Source organism: Fringilla coelebs, assembly GCF_963513975.1.
Source record: "Fringilla coelebs genome assembly, chromosome: 9".
NCBI lineage: Eukaryota > Metazoa > Chordata > Aves > Passeriformes > Fringillidae > Fringilla > Fringilla coelebs.
The window spans coordinates 30,366,168-30,381,625 of record NC_140067.1 but is presented as its reverse complement, the minus strand read 5'-3'; the positions used below and the strand labels follow the sequence as shown (position 1 = coordinate 30,381,625).

Below are 15,458 nucleotides of genomic sequence, written 5' to 3'. Positions count from 1 at the left end.
CTGCGCGGGCACGTGAGCGCGGGCACGTGACGGGCTGAGGCGGCGCGGCCGCGATGGCGACCTACGTGAGCGAGCTGGAGGCGGCCAAGAAGAGCCTGAGCGAGGCGCTGGGCGAGAACGTGAAGCAGTGAGTGCCTTCGGGGAGCAGGGGGAGCGGGGCTGGGCGCTGCGCGACCCTCCCGGCCCCTCGCGTTCTGCCGTGTCCCTGCAGAGCCTCGGCGCTCTCGCCGCCGCTGTGTGTGGGAGCCGCGCTTCTGCTCCGCTCCCTCAGCGGAGGTGCTCGGGGAAAGAACCGAGGTCTGCTTGACACGGGGGCGTTGAGAGGTTGGACCCCATCATCTCGGAGGTCTTTTCCAGCCTCATTGATTCTGTGGTTCCCTGCTCTTCCCGAGGTACTGGGCCAACCTGAAGCTCTGGTTCAAGCAGAAGATCAGCAAGGAGGAGTTTGACCTGGAAGCGCGCAGGCTTCTCACGCAAGACAATGGTAAAGGACACCCGGGGTTCGCTTCCTTGCCTTGCCCTGCCAGGCCTGGGAAGCTCCGCCGTGCTTCCCGAATGGGGGAAGTGCTTGTGAGGGAAATAGTAGCGGCCAGGGCTCCGGCTGCAATGGGGTTAAAATGGTGGGAGGTGCCCCGGCCTGCGTGGGGAAGTCCCTGTGTAACGCCAGCACTGACAGACAATTTGGCGTTGTGTAAATGTGATAAAAATGTAAAACATGCTGTTCGAGCAACCAAAAGGCCATTTTTTAATGTCACTGTGGAGATGCAGTCCTTTCTGCACTTTCCCTTTGGCTAGAGCAGGGGATGGAGCCCTGGATTCACTGGGGTGCATTTGCAGCAGGCGGGTCCTTCCTGGCCCTTGGGACTGGCAGCTGGGGTGCTGAAGGGTGAGATTCCTCGGTCCTTGCTTCTCTGAGTGTCTGCAGGCATGGGTGGGCATTGCTGAGCTCATCTGGGGGCTCCTGGCTTCCAAGTTTGTGATCCCTGTAGGGAAAGGCAGGGAGATTTTTTGGTGCTCAGACTCCAAAGAGGATCCCGGAACCCTCTGAAGTTGTTTTCACTTTCTCTTATGCACATTTACTCTATGTTCCAGAAAACCTCTGCAGTGAAGTTCTGTTTTGTTAGTACCTATTTGAGTTGATTTCATCTTTGTGGTTCTCATTTTGGTGTATTTTGTAGCAAAACCAAAAGCACTACAGTGTTGTGCCTGCATGGCAGGAGGGGACAGCTGCTCCTCTGACTGGCTGAATACACCAGACCTGTCAAGCAGCTGTAATACACTGTGTGTGTGATACTGACAAGTGACCTCATTGTTTCTGTGCTGTGTGTAGTATCCTCTGTGCTGTCACAGAAGCAGATTCTCAGCCCAGTGGAAGAAAACTCTCAAAAAAACTTAAATTAAAAATTGACTGAGCAGGTGGGGAGAACACAATAGTGGGAAAGCTTAGGGAGCTGCTTTAGGATGGCTTTGAGGGGGTGCCTCTGGGCACTGATGTGCTGCTAACATAGCGCTCTCTCTCTCTGCACAGTCCATTCTCATAATGATTTCCTCCTGGCTATTCTCACCCGGTGCCAGATCTTGGTTTCTGCCCCAGGTGAGTCCTGAGAAGCCTCATTAAACATTTGGTGTAACACTGTGTCTGGCACTTGTGTGATGGGGATGTGTGCACAGTACCCCAGTGTCCTCAGCCTTAATATTCATGGGATTTTTTTGCCACACAGGTAAAAGTGTAGCAAAATAATGTTTCAGCAGAGGGGCTTCTATGATTTAGCTGTGTGTGCATGGTTAGAGGCTGAGGCTGGATTGCTGCCTGTGATAATCTGGTTTGATTTCTGGGTTGGTGTCTGCTGTGAGCTGAAGGGTCAAGGCAGGTGCAGCCTTCTCTTTGATGTGCTTTACTTACCTCTTTCCCTCTCCTCTGAACTTTGTTCCTGGTCATTGTGGAGAGCTGACTTTCCTGACTCATGTTGATTTCAAGTACATATCTGATAGAAAAGTTCTTACAGGGAGCCTTGGTTGAGCTATGACCTATTAACCCACTCATCTGCAGATAGTTAACATTTTGCCTTTGTGAGCATCTAGAATTACATTTTACCAGTGTGAGTGTTTAGAATGGCTGTTCTCAGGGGTGCAGGTGTGTTTTGTTTGGTCTCCAAAAGAGCTCTCAACCCAGAGATGTGGTAGCAAGAGCAACTGAGCTGCAATTCAAGGTGTGGAACTGCTGTGCGGGAAGGGAGAGAAAATTGTTACAGCTCACATGGGCTGAGACCTGAGAGATGAGTTTTTGGAGAGAATACCTGTTACTGAGGTGCCTGTTGTAGCTAGAGAAAATAATGCCTGTAAAATTCATGGATGTCCACGGGCTTTTGTGTTGGAGGTGGTCCTTAACTCTACTAGCTGTGCTAATTAAATGTTGATTGCCTCTGCCTCCAAACTTGCTTTGTTTGCTCGTGATTGAACTGCAAAAACACCTTGTGTGTCCTAAACTTGTTCCTTTTAGGGAGCTGGACTCGTGTAAATCAGAAGGTTTATGTCTGAATCTTCTGCTCCTTGCTTTTAACTTTGAGTAATTAATTACAGCTGGATTATAAAGAGACTGCACAGGAACAGTGATTCCCCTGACGATCACCTGGAGCAGCTGAGTCTAAATGAGGAGGGGAGGGAGGCAGTGCCTGTTCTCTGAGCTCAGCAGTGAGCTGCTGTGAGTGTTGGGTACAGCTCACAGCTCAGAGGGCTTGCTTCTCTGAGGCAGTGGTCAGGCTAGAGCCTCTTGCCATGTGGCTGAGGTTGGGGTTTGTTATTCCTGTGTGCATGCTGTGGGCTCAGCTGTTCTGAATGTCATTTGTGTCTCTATCCAGTCTCTTTATGCCACGTAGTCATGGTGTGCAGCTCTCTGGTCAGAATTCCTCAGCAAACTCTTGATTTGCAGAAGCAAACAAACTCTACAACTTCTGTGAAAGTTGTAAGGCTGGTATATTTATTACAATGCTAGATTCATGTGGGGATTGTTCTTTTTAAGATGACATGCATACTTCTGGTAACTTTAGGTTTCTTTTTATTTTCCTTACTAATTTATGTGCATGGAATTTCATAACAGGTTAATAAATACTTATTTTACTGATTTTGCGTTATACTTGTAGCTCGGTTTTTTATTAGAACATACAGAAAGAACTTTTGGGTCATCTTGCTTTGTCTTTTGCAGCAGTTTTTTTGTTTGTTTCAGAGTTTAAGGGGCTCTCCCTTATCTCGAGCATGGGTTTGTTTGTTTGTTTGTTTTTGTGAGAACAGGCAGTCAGACTAAACAGCTATGTCTGCAATACAGACTTAATTTAAAGATGTACATTTCACTTAAATCCAGATGGATTTACACTCTGGAAATTTTCTGCTCTGTCTCATTCTCCCAGGTGTCCCTTTCCAAGGCTGCTTAGGATTGTGTTAAACGTGGGAGCCCCAGCACAGAGCAGGGTGCTGCTCCACAGGTGTTTTCCATATGCTCCTTATTTCCTGCCTGACCTGCTTTAATTTCAAGTCCCTGGAGGTTGTTTTCTCCTGTCCCATGGCAGCTGCTCTCTTCAGAGCCCTGGCAGAAGCCTGGTTGTAGTGGTTCAGCAGGTTAGTGGCTGCATGTGGTGGTAACCAGCTGGCCACCAGTGCTGGTCACCTCCAGGGCTTTCAGGCAAGCTTTGGCTGGCTCTGTGTCCACAGACTGCATAAGCCAGCCTGAAAAAAGTCAGTTTAATCATGGGTGTGTGGTCTTATTTAAAAGATATGGTTTGGTGCTCTGGAACTAGCTGTGCTTTCTGCTAGTCCCTTCTAGCACTCAGCTGTGCTGTCCACAGATCAGTGCAGTCTCCCAGTCATCTGGGAGCTGATCTGTATCGGTGCAATACTAGCTTTAACATCTAGATTTCTCTTTCTTCCCCTAGATGCCAGTCTGACTCCTGCTAGTTTTTTTTGTTGTGGTTTGGTTGGTTTGGTTTTTCTCTCTCTTGGTTTTTTGGTTTTTTTTCCCCCTCCATGTAAGAATGGAAAGCTAACAGGCTTTTGTCTCTACCACTGTCTTTTAGGTACAAGGTGTTTACTTGATGATTCATGGAAATAAGTATCTTTAAAGAAGTGTTTTTGAGGCAATTACCACGCCATCATGAGAGTTACTGATGTACTTTCCACCTTCTTGTGAGAGACAAGGGGAAAGTAACCATGTGGTCAGGTTATACTTGATACTGTACTGTGTTGGGATAAGAACCCTTGGGGAAGGTATTTTTCAGGAGTGATTATAGTATATGTTGAACATGCAAAGAAACCCATCTGGTCCCAGTTTTGCTGCCTCTTGTACTAATGGTTCCACCTGGGATTTAGGGAGCACTTGGTGAATGTCACCCTTTTTGAGGATGCTGTGCGTTTCCCCCTCTCATCTGCTCAGGCCATTGGTCACCCAAACAACTTGAAATCCCAGTTGCAGAGCCTCTCTTGCATGGGACATTTAGGGCTGGGTGGTGCAGAGGCAGGGAGGTGTGTTGTCTGCTCTGATGTGAAGAGTGGCCATTTGGGGTCAGCTCTCCTGGCTGTGTCCTCTCCCAAGTCCTTGTGCACTGCCAGGCTCCAAGCTGGTAGGATGGGGTGAGGAGCAAAAAATCGCTTGGCTCTGTGCTCTCTCCCTGTGTCACCAACATTGTTCTTGGCAGACATCCAAAACATAGTCCTGTGCCAGCTACCATGAAAGAAATTAACCCTCTTCCTCCCCAAACCAGCACACTGGGATTTTTTTCTTCCCCAAAAAATTCCATCAAGAGGGACTCTGGTTTAAATCCTTTCTTAACCTTGCATGGACTTGCTTACTAAGCTGACCTTGTTTGTTGGACAGTTGCAAGCACTCAGGGTAGCAAGGTTTCTTGAGTTAATATGTATCTTGCTTGAACTGTTCCTTCCCTTCTTAGCTAAATGTTAACAATAAAACTGGGAGAATTGCAAACTCTTGGGTTAGTGATATACGGATTTAATTTATTTAATAGTAGTCTGAAGCCAATTAAGAGATGATTCAGTGAATTAGAACTCATGTGCAATAACAGGAGCATTTTATTTCCTCAGGTTTGTCCACAGGCTTTGCTTAGAGTGCTTTCAGCTGTGAGATTGGCTCAGATTGCTTGTGTTTGCTTCTCTCCAGAGTGCTGAGAAGGGAGGAAAAGTAATAAAATGGGAGTGTGAGTTTTTGGCAGAGGAGAGTCAGCAGCATATCAGCAGAATAACTGACCAAAACCTTTGTTCCCACGAGAAGATTAAAACAAACAACCCCCCCCTCAAACTGAAGATGAGGAAAACAGGCATGGGAAACGTGTGTTTTCTCTCTGTCTGCTTCCTTCTGTGGTGACTTTCTCTGCATCTTTGTCCTTTCCTCATGTAGCACATCAGGCAAACCTGACAGGCTCTGTCTGCACTGTCTGGTGTCATCATGATGGTGCCATGCAGAGATGTGGTGGCTCCTAGAAAAATGTTTCTATCTCTTGCTGATCTTTGAAGGCAGAGCAGCAGCTGTGGCTTGTTAAGGTCTGATTCCTTTGCTAGCAAGATTAAATAAAAGCTGCATTCATCTCTGAAGTTTCATGTCTGAGCCAACTCAGCCTTGTCATTTGTGGCCAGGAAGGCAAGTACTGGTTTCTTAGAATGCTAGAGGGAAATTTTGCTTTCTTCATCTAGTGCAAGTCGGGCTTGGTAATATGAAAACCTGGAAAAGGAACCAAAAATTGTGCTGTGGGCTCATTATAGTGGGGAATAGGAGATTGTATCTCACCTTTTCCTTGTTTTAAGCTGAGTTTGGCTAAGTTCTTGTTAAATGTACACATTGCAATTCAATTAAGTTGCATCTTTCAGATCTACTGTCAAAGCCTATAAATTTAGTTGCCATTTAATTTAAAACCTACTGTATTATTTTTCTTAAAAGAAGTATTTTAAAAATTCAGACTTAACTGTAACCTATTATATCTGTAGAACTTTGTCAGAGAAAAGAGTGTTTGCAATTTCCATCTCCATTCATTGCACTTTCTTTGGTCACAAATGAGGCTGTGAAGGAGCTGTGTGAGACCTGATGTGGTTCTCCACAGTGGTTTCCATTATTAGGGCCTCTCCTGTGATGTATTGATGAGCAGTGACACCAGCCTTACAATTTTTAGGGAGATTTTATTTATTATCTTTTAATTTCTTAAATTGACCAGTGGATTTTGACAACAGGCTATGGGTTTCCATCTCTCTAATAGGATGTAACTAAACTTCTTGGTCAACTTTTTTTAATATAGGGAGAATGTCTCATCTCTGTGTGTGTAGGTTGTTTCTAATCCATTCTTAGCAGCTGACCATTCAAAAACTTCATCCGAATCCTTCAGCTGAGCCTGATCCTGTTAGATTTTTTTTTCCCCATAGCAGAGGACATGGTGCTTGTTCTCCATCTGTGAGTGTGGGAAGCTCCCCATAGCCAAGGACTTCTAGCCAGCCTCATTCCTTACAAACAGGGCTGTGGTATAATTGTGTTTGAGTTCTTGACTACAGCAAATCAACCATAGTTAGTTCTCAATTGCAGCAGATAAAGCGTAGTTGGGACAGCCAGAGATAAACCCACAGATTGGTGTGAAGCTGGCGAGAACTGTGGGAGCAGGAGAGAACCACAGCTGGGCGTTGGTCAGTGCTCAGCGAGGCTAGCCAGGCTGTGGGTGGTGAGATGTGGAAAGGCTGCTGTCACTTCTTGCCTCTATCTAGAGGAAATGGCAAATTCTGGCTGAGGTGTGGCCAGGGAATGTCCAAGACATTGCTGTGCTGTCAGAGCTGCCTGGCAGCAGAGCTCCAGCCTCTGCTTTGGGGGCAGCTGAAGTGCCTTCAGAGCCGAGCTGTCCAAGCTCCCTGAGGGCACGCTGTGCTCCAAAGGAAGAGGATGCTCACCTTCAGGCCCAGGCTGGGGGAGGAAGGTGCTGGAGGCACACAGCACAGGCTGCTCTGTAGCCACGAGAGGGCTGTCCAGTCTCTGAGTTGCACTTGTTCCCTGCCAGCAAGCACACACACATCCAGTGCGGTGCTGTCCTAAGCCAATGTTCCTGAAGGAATTAATTGCTCACAGATGCTGTAGCCTGTCAGCAGGAAATTTGCTAGGCTGTCCTTGCCAAGAGCTGTGTGATTTTCAGGATGTGGTTTGGCCTGCTGTAGGGGTAGCTGTTTGACAGCATTCGGTGGACTTTTGAACTGATTTTATGACCAAGTGTATTTATTTATTGGTATTAAACAGGAACCTCTTTTTCAGCTGTTTGCTCACTGGTCACATTAGTGCCATCCTGCTCCTGGGCTCAGTGGCCTTTGCAGTTCTTCCCCCCCTCCTTCTCTTCAGTGTAACAGAACAATCAGCTTGATGTAGTGACATTTAATAAGGATCCATGACAAACCTGGCTGAAGCAGGAGAACTGGGGAGTCAGGCTGCTCAATTCAGATGGTTTAGCATCTGACCTGATCCAAGAGTGGGTGAGAAGAGAACCCACCTCCAGGTAAGAGCTCCAGGCGAGCTCTTACCTTTCTGATGGAATAAACAGCTTGTTCCTTCCTCTTGGATTTTCTTACAGGCTGTGCTTACCTCTCTCCTTCCACTCTGGGTTTTGTGTGGTGTGTGGACAGAAATTGCTACATAAGTCATGGGTGTTGTGAGTGAGTCAAAGTAGCAAGGGGCTGACAAAGGAAGGGAGGGGCTACCAAAGATGTTCTCCCCTCTTTGCTATGGCTGTTGATTTTGGGTTGAGGCTTAACAGGTGGCCAAATGTTAAGGGTTTCATCCTGGCCCTAAATCAGCAATACCTAGTGGGTGTTCTATGTTTTTTGGTTTATTTTTTGTTGTTTGTTTGTTGGTTGGTTTGTTTTGGTTTCTTTTTCCTTTCAATTTGTAGAAGGTGCTGGATCTCTGCCATGGCCAGGTGGCTCTGCAACTAAACCTGGAAAACCCAAAGGGAAGAAAAAGATTTCTTCTGTTCGCCAAAAGTTCGATGTAAGTGTCTGTGGTTCTCTTTACACCTGCCAAATTCTTAAAACAAGTGATTTACTGTTTATTCAGGCAATCAGATAGAATTCTCTGACTAACTCTCAAAGTGTTAGAATCAAGATCCTGGGTGTAAGGTTTTCAGAAGGTCAATGTTTCAGAGCTGAGAATGCCTTTTAAAGGTGCTATTTTCTGGTAGGTGGCACAGAAACGTGCAAGATCCGGTTCACTTTGCAGTAAAGGCTCTGTACGTCCACCCAGCACTGTCACACCCCTGTTCTGCACTTGTTTCTGTGCTGCCAGACCAGTGTGGGGGGGCCTGATGTGACAGATTTGGGATGAGGCACTCTCTTCAACAGACAGCCTTTGATAAGGTGCTTACTGCACTTCTAGGGACTATGATAAGGCACTCTGTGCGTGCTTCAGGGACTAGTGTTCCAAAGGAATGCAAGTCCAGCTGAAGGCTCCTTGTAGTTAGGAATTGTTAAATTACTTTGCAGTGCTCACAGCTGCAACCTGTATTGTGATGTTCTCAATTCAGACTCTGTTACCTTGCCTGTCTTAAAACTTCACTGTAACTCTACAAGTTCAGTAGCAAGTAGATGAGAGTTGGAGAAGCAAGTTGTGATGTAGTGGAAGTCTTAGAATTTGATTTAGTCACTACCCCTAGGATACACCGGATTTCTAGTGTGTGTTTGTACACAGTTCAAGAATGCTTGGCAGTAAGAACTGTAAGAAGTGCATGTTATGATTAATGGTACTAGTGGAATTCTGAGTAGTGTGAACTTGGAAGTGCCTTGGTATTTCATAATGTTTCCCTCACTGGTCAGAATAACAGCTGTGAATGACCACAAGTCCATTCCAATTGCCTTCTGCTCTCCCAAACCACATTCCTCTTGAGAGTTGCTTACGTTTTGCAGGTCTTTTTTTCCAGGCATGTGACTTTCCTGTAATGAAAGCATAAATCTTTAGAATTATGTGGAGGGAAACCTGCTTTCACATCACCAGTGGGTGGATTGGTTTTTCACTCTGAGTTAAATGCCACACTGTCCTTTGACTAAAGCAGCCCCCCTTTCTCCCCTGAAACTAAGATGTGAGAAATCCACTTTGCTGCATATTCATTGTTCATATTTAAAGTGTGTTTGTCCTGGTGCCCCATAAGAGCCTTGCAGCAATCTCCATTCCACAGCCACTGGAAAGTAGAGGGAGTGTGTTGAGTCTGTTTCCTTGTGGGTTAGTGCTGAGCCAGACACATGGCAGGGCTCAAGGATTAATTATTTTCCATTAGCTTTGTTCCCTCCTTTATCTGGGGACTGAGGAGCCTTCACAGGCACTCAGAGATTGACACACAATGCAGCCAAGGATTTGTGCTGGAATACATATGGGCTGGGAAATGCCACCTTCTAGTATGAATTCCTCTTCTGTGATGAGTATATTTGCTAAATTGCTGAGTCAGTTCTGAATAATAGTCATATTCTATCTCAATGGCTGTTCTGTAACACAGCTCTGCTTAGAGTAGTGAAAGTACAAAGGGAGACTGGAGTATGAAATTAGTGCTGGAATTGGGCTAAGTTTAAGGCATTAGAGAAATGTAAGAATCAATCACACAAATTTAGGATCATGGGTTTTAATCTGGAGGGTAGCTGTACAGATAGTAAGTAAAAATATACCCTTCTGTACAAGGAATTACTAAATATATGAGAACTCTTCAACACAGAAAGTGTCTGAGAGATGTGAAAGTCCAGTCACTGGCCTGGGTAGTGTGAAAGGAGATTAAAAGGGCAGTCACTGACTGCACTTGAGCTTCCCAGGAGAATCAAACTAATCTAGCAGGTGGGGAGGTACAGAGCAGACCAGAGCAGGTGAGTCTTCATGTAGTGTGTAGAATTTCTTGCTGCAGTGTGTTGTGGATACCCAAAGTTAGTGGTTAGGGGTGCTACTGGACAAGTCCAGTGAAAGGATGCCAACACTGACTTACCAATTTCTTCAGTCACAAGCCATTGGGGGGGTTTATTGAGGATTTTTTTATAGGTGTATGCTTTCTAACTAGAGAATGGATGTCCCCTAGATGAACCAAAGGGTCTGAATGAATGTTATCTTATACTTTAATATTGTGTTCCTGACAGCACCGGTTCCAGCCTCAGAACCCGCTGTCAGGAGCCCAGCAGTTTGTGGCAAAGGATCCTCAGGAGGATGATGATTTGAAGCTGTGCTCTCACACCATGATGCTCCCAACACGTGGCCAGCTGGAAGGAAGGATGATTGTCACTGCCTATGAGCATGGGCTGGACAATGTCACCGAGGAGGCAGTGACAGCTGTTGTTTATGCTGTGGAGGTGAGGCTGGGCTGGGGGGGCTGTGGTCTCATGACACAGCAGCAAAAGGCTCTGTGTGTGGTCTGGGGTGTTGTCCCCCTGCATGGGGTGGAAACCTGCTGCTCTGATTGTTCTCCAATTGCCCTTTTGCCTCCTGAGTAATGTGAGAATAGAGAATCTCATGCCCTAGATGTAAAGTCTTACACTTCTGCCTGCAAACTTTAGTTTTGATGTACTTGCACAGTACCCCACACACGCTGAAGTAGCTGTTGTGGAAAACGCTATTCCTGTCAGTTCAAAGCAGGGACAGAATGGGAATGCCAGTTTGACTAGTTCTATAAAAAGCAATCTGTTACAGGCACAGTGTCTGGCCTGGCCATGAAGGGACACCATCAGGTGATACCTGATCCAGGTGAAGTCTTAGTTTGGCTCTGGCCATTGGTTTTCCATCTCTGTACACATCCCAGGAATGACTCAGGCATTGATTGGAGCACTGATGTGTGGATGATTTTCTGTGCTCAGCATGTGGAGGCAAACCTGAGTTCCCATGTGGAGTGAGACCAAATTGAGAAGCTGTCTGCTTGTTTTTTTTCAGACAGTTTCTTCTTCAGCACTGTTCAGGCAAATGAAAAAGATGAGTGAGGGGCTTTTCACTGTCATTTCAGGGCATGTATTTCAGTTCAAGTGTAACATCCAGTGTCAGTTATGAAATTTTAACCTTAATCAGAGGTTGGGAATTTCCTACCACTGAAGACCCCTTTGACATTTGAAGCAGGACATCACATATTAAAGTATAGTTCACAGGCTGATGCTTACAGCACTCACAAAGTGCCATGTTCTCTGTATCCAAGGGCTGGATAATGAAAACCTCCTGTAGCCTGTCCAGATATTGGTTCCCTTCCATCTTTAGGTCCCTGTGGTGATAGCAGCACTGCTTCTGTCTTGCCATTTGTTGAGGCCCTTCTATCCATGAGTGAATGTATCAGCACATGTCACAGGATTGCTTTTTCTTGCAGAACCACCTTAAGGACATTCTGACCTCTGTGATATCCAGGAGGAAAGCCTATCGTCTGAGGGATGGCCATTTCAAGTATGCCTTTGGAAGCAATGTCAACCCTCAGCCATATCTGAAGAACAGTGTTGTTGCTTATAACAACTTAATTGAGTGGTAAGGAGCTGGCAGCACACTGATGTGCATGGATTTTGCTAGTCTTGGAATTACTCCATGGCTCAGTTGCATCTTGTATGTGTGTTGGTAGTGTCTTGCTTTCACCAACTAGGAGGATTGGTATGGAGGATTGCACAGCTAAACACGGAGTGAGAATATGGGGATTTCCCAGCACTGTAGGGACAGTGTTACCTCTCTCCCTTACTTCTGCTTGTCCAGCAGTTCATTACTGCTTTTTGGAAACATCAGTAACACAGCAGTGCTCTGCCTTTGTGGAGGCACGGCTGTTGTGCCATAGGATTAAAATGTCAGTGAGGACCCACAGGACACTGCCATCCTGTCATTTCCTGCATGCAAATGTGTCTATGGTTCTGTGGCACTTCTTTCCAGTTAGCAGGGCTTTGAGGTCCTTCTGTTTGGAGTCTGTGTCAAAGAGTTTGTGCAGTGCATCTGGCAGCGTTTGTGTATGAGAAGGCAGTTTTGTTTATCTGTGGCAGCTTCTAGCAGTTGACAGGAGGTCGTGGGTGTTTGAAGATTTGATTGTAGCACTACAAACAACTCTGCCTAACGGCCAGTGTTCCAGCTTAATGTTGTGTGTGCCTTAATTTTTGTGCGGGATAGAAGCTATTGGCTGCAAGTAACAAAAAGTTGCACAACTGAGAGCATTTAAGCAGGGCTGAAGCATGTTGAGGGTCAGTCCACACTCCTTGTTAAACTGGAATTTAAAAGAAATTTTTATTAGAGTTGAAATAATTTTATGTACCACATCAGGTGGTGCAGAGCAGCAAGGTTCCTGCTGCATGACAGCCACAGCTGGTGCTGGTTTGTGACTGGGATGTTTTCTGCCTGCTCTGTCCCCAGCCCCCCGAGCAGCGCCACGCCCTCGGCGGGTCAGAGCCTGGCCCCCCCGCCCGCTCCTGATGATGCTGAGCAGCAGGCAGCCCTGCTCCTGGCCTGCTCTGGGGACACTCTGCCAGCATCCTTGCCTCCAGTCAACATGTACGACCTCTTTGAGGCACTGCAGGTAAGCTGGTCATGTCACACCTTCGTGTCACAGGCAGCGCTGCCCTGGATGCCAGCTGCCAGTCTTAGGTGTGGTTTACGTGCATGCAGGGCGATTTGTTTTCTCTTCCCATAGTCTCTTTCCTTCTTTGGCTTTGATTTGTTCCCCCTGTTAACTGCTGGTTTAATGCCTCTTCTGATCCCGTTGGTCACAGAGTTGATGAGGAAATCCCTGTCTCACAGCTGTGCAAGATGGGGTGAACTCTTCCTCTGCAGTGATTATATCAGAACTGAGCTGGATGGATTTTGACAGTGCTGCAGCAAAATACCTAACCTGGCATGTCCCTTCTTACTCCTCGTGTTCCACCTGGGTACTTAGAGGAATACTTGGTCGTGGCATACAGAACACTGCAGTGGGTTAGCTGTGATCACCCCAGCCCTGGGGAGACATTTGAGGTCAGCTGGGTGAATTTTCATTGGCAGTGTATGGCTGTGGTTCCCTCCGTCTCTGGCAGTTGTGGGGGCATTGCCTACTTTGAGTGTCTAAAATTAGTTGTTAGAAATTCCCCCTTGATGATCTGTGCTGTTGTGAACAGGCCTTGGGATTTTGTCTGACAGCTGTGGATACAGACCACAGCGCTGTAATCAAGCATTCATCTCATGTTTAGTCAGAATTGTTTTTTCTATGGTTTTGATGATCAATTATTGATTTCCACCCCAAGAGCAAAATTACTATTTCCTTACCGTGGCACTCCCTTAGCAAGGGGTGTAAGAGGTGGTGGTGCTGTGGTGGCTGCTCTGGCAGTGCTGGCAGGGAGCAGCTCTCCCTGTGACACTCCCTTTGTTCCCACTCTGCAGAGCTGGCCCCTGTGGTAGAGGGAGGTTATTCCCTGGCAACATGGGCAAATGTGTATGCAAGTGTGCAGCTTGTTTCCCCACCATGCCTTTCCAGGTGCACAAAGAAGTGATCCCTGCACACACAGTCTATGCTCTAAACATTGAGAGGATTGTCATGAAACTCTGGCACCCCAACCACGAGGAGCTGCAGCAGGACAAGATCCACCGGCAGCGCCTGGCCATGAAGGAGGGCCTGCTGCTCTGCTAGAGCTGGGCAGCCCTGCCAGCCCTCAGGTGGCTCCAGCCTGCTCCTGGGACTTGTCATTCAGGTGCTCCTTACAAACCTGTGTCAGCATCTCCAGGATGATGTGATTTATGAGTCAGCTTTTCCTATGGAAATGGGACTGAGTTGTGGGACACTTCTCTGCTTCCCCAGAGTCATGTGCCGTGGAGACTTGCAGCAATGCCACTGAATTGGGAAAGAAATAAGAGACATTTGCAAGGACTGTTTTTAGGAAAAATAAATGTGAGAGTGGAAAGAGTTGGTTTTAAATAAGGTGTGCTCTTGTCTTCTTTTGTGAGCATGGAGATTCCGTCTCCTTGCCCTCACCTCTCAGGTAGTTTCCCTCCTGAGCTCAGACTCCAGAGGCCTTGTCCAGCTTCTGTTGCAGTTGGTGGGATCCTTTTCATTAACTGGTTATGGGGTGGGCTCTTGTGCAGATGAGCAATTCTGTTAGCTGATGTTCCTCTTCTGCCAGGGGAACTTCTGATTAGAAACTGTGACAAAACAAAACTATGACAAAAGGGAATTGTCTTGGTGTTGAAGACTCCTTGGATTTGCAGCATGAACAAATCTCTCCTCTCACTTCCTTGTAAAAATATGCAGCCTTGTATTACTTCATTATGAAATTATGCAGCCACACCTCTCCACATGGGGGATGTGCAGATCACTGTGTAAAAGGAGAAATTCCACCTTATGGGTTTCAGGTGCTCTGCTGTATTCCTGAGTCAGCTCTGGGAACTTGCCTATTATAACAAGAGAATTCCATTAAAGTGTCTTAATTACTACATGGCCTGGGTTTGACCTCAAACATGAAGGTACCTGCTGAAGTGTGACTCGCTTATTGTGCCTCCAGATTAATGGAATCGAAACAGCTTCTTCTGGGGGAATATGAAAGGGGAAGCAAGCTCATGGTTCCACTTCATTCTGGTTTTCCTATTTGGAAGGTATTTCAATGGGAGACTTGTCATATTTCTTGTGAAGTTTCTTCTCTGCTGTACCCCCAGGACTGAGGAGGGTGTAGATCCCTGATGTTTCTTCCCAGTTACTGTTTTTATAGCTTCCTTTCCTGACCCCTGTGACTGTTCATGTTGCACCAGCATTGTAACAAGGGGCTGTGCAGCTGTCCCTGTGTTCTTGGCTTTCCTGCATCCCCTTTGGGATGTGCTGTGGAGTCAGGCATAGCAAGAGGCAGTGTCTGGACAGGTATTGGTGACTCTCTTCATGAGAAGATCACTTTAGGATTATGAAGAAACTGGGAAAGGCAGGGACACAGAACTGCAGCAGGGCCTGGCAGGATGGGAGCAGTTGTAGGGTGGGTCTGACTGTGTGGTTCAGAGGGGAGTGGGGGAGAAAAGATGGACAATTCCTTTTGGTCTTTTTCTTTCTACTGCTTTGTTTTTCTGTATTTAAGCTGGTCAGAGTGAGTCTGAGCTTAAAATTTGACCTCAGTGGCTTTTACATGAGAGTTTTTAAAAGCAGTGTTTAACCTTAGTAACTATGTGGTGATGAGATCATCAAGCCACCCAAAATACAGCCTGTGGGGTGTGGGAGGGAGATTTCCCAGGTAGTTGTGATGCTTCTGGTGTAAAATGAAAGCAGTAAGTTTGTTTGCTAGAAACTCTGGGGCAGCTCTGAGGATCTCAGATCTGAAGAAAGCAGCCAGCCTCCGATAGTATCACAGGCAGGTTCTGAAACAAATTGCAAAGTGTGGCACTAGAATCTCCCTGCTGTTTGCCTGAGCTTTGCTCTGAAGAGCCAAGTCATCTATTCCACCCTGCCAAAGTGGGGTGTTTGGTACAGCTGCTGCACAACAAAGGCTCCAACAAGGAACTCATGTCAGCTGCGTTGCAG

At 46.6% G+C, this 15,458-nt stretch overlaps 1 protein-coding gene across 1 annotated transcript; it reads left to right on the top strand.

Moving 5' to 3' along the window:
* Positions 1-6: 6 nt before the first annotated feature.
* Positions 7-14,193, top strand: TADA1 (transcriptional adaptor 1). Its single transcript, XM_084210996.1, has 8 exons — positions 7-127; positions 393-484; positions 1,529-1,594; positions 7,914-8,011; positions 10,129-10,338; positions 11,334-11,485; positions 12,347-12,509; positions 13,440-14,193. Exons 1-8 carry the CDS (start codon positions 54-56, stop codon positions 13,590-13,592), a joined length of 1,008 nt encoding a protein of 335 aa, XP_084067122.1. The 5' UTR covers positions 7-53; the 3' UTR covers positions 13,593-14,193.
* Positions 14,194-15,458: the final 1,265 nt, after the last annotated feature.

Coding starts and splice junctions, on each gene's coding strand:
- TADA1 (XM_084210996.1), top strand. CDS start 54: ATGGCGACCTACGTGAGCGAGCTGGAGGCGGCCAAGAAGAGCCTGAGC. Junction 128..392: donor CTGGGCGAGAACGTGAAGCA/GTGAGTGCCTTC, acceptor GCTCTTCCCGAG/GTACTGGGCCAACCTGAAGC. Junction 485..1,528: donor GCTTCTCACGCAAGACAATG/GTAAAGGACACC, acceptor CTCTCTGCACAG/TCCATTCTCATAATGATTTC.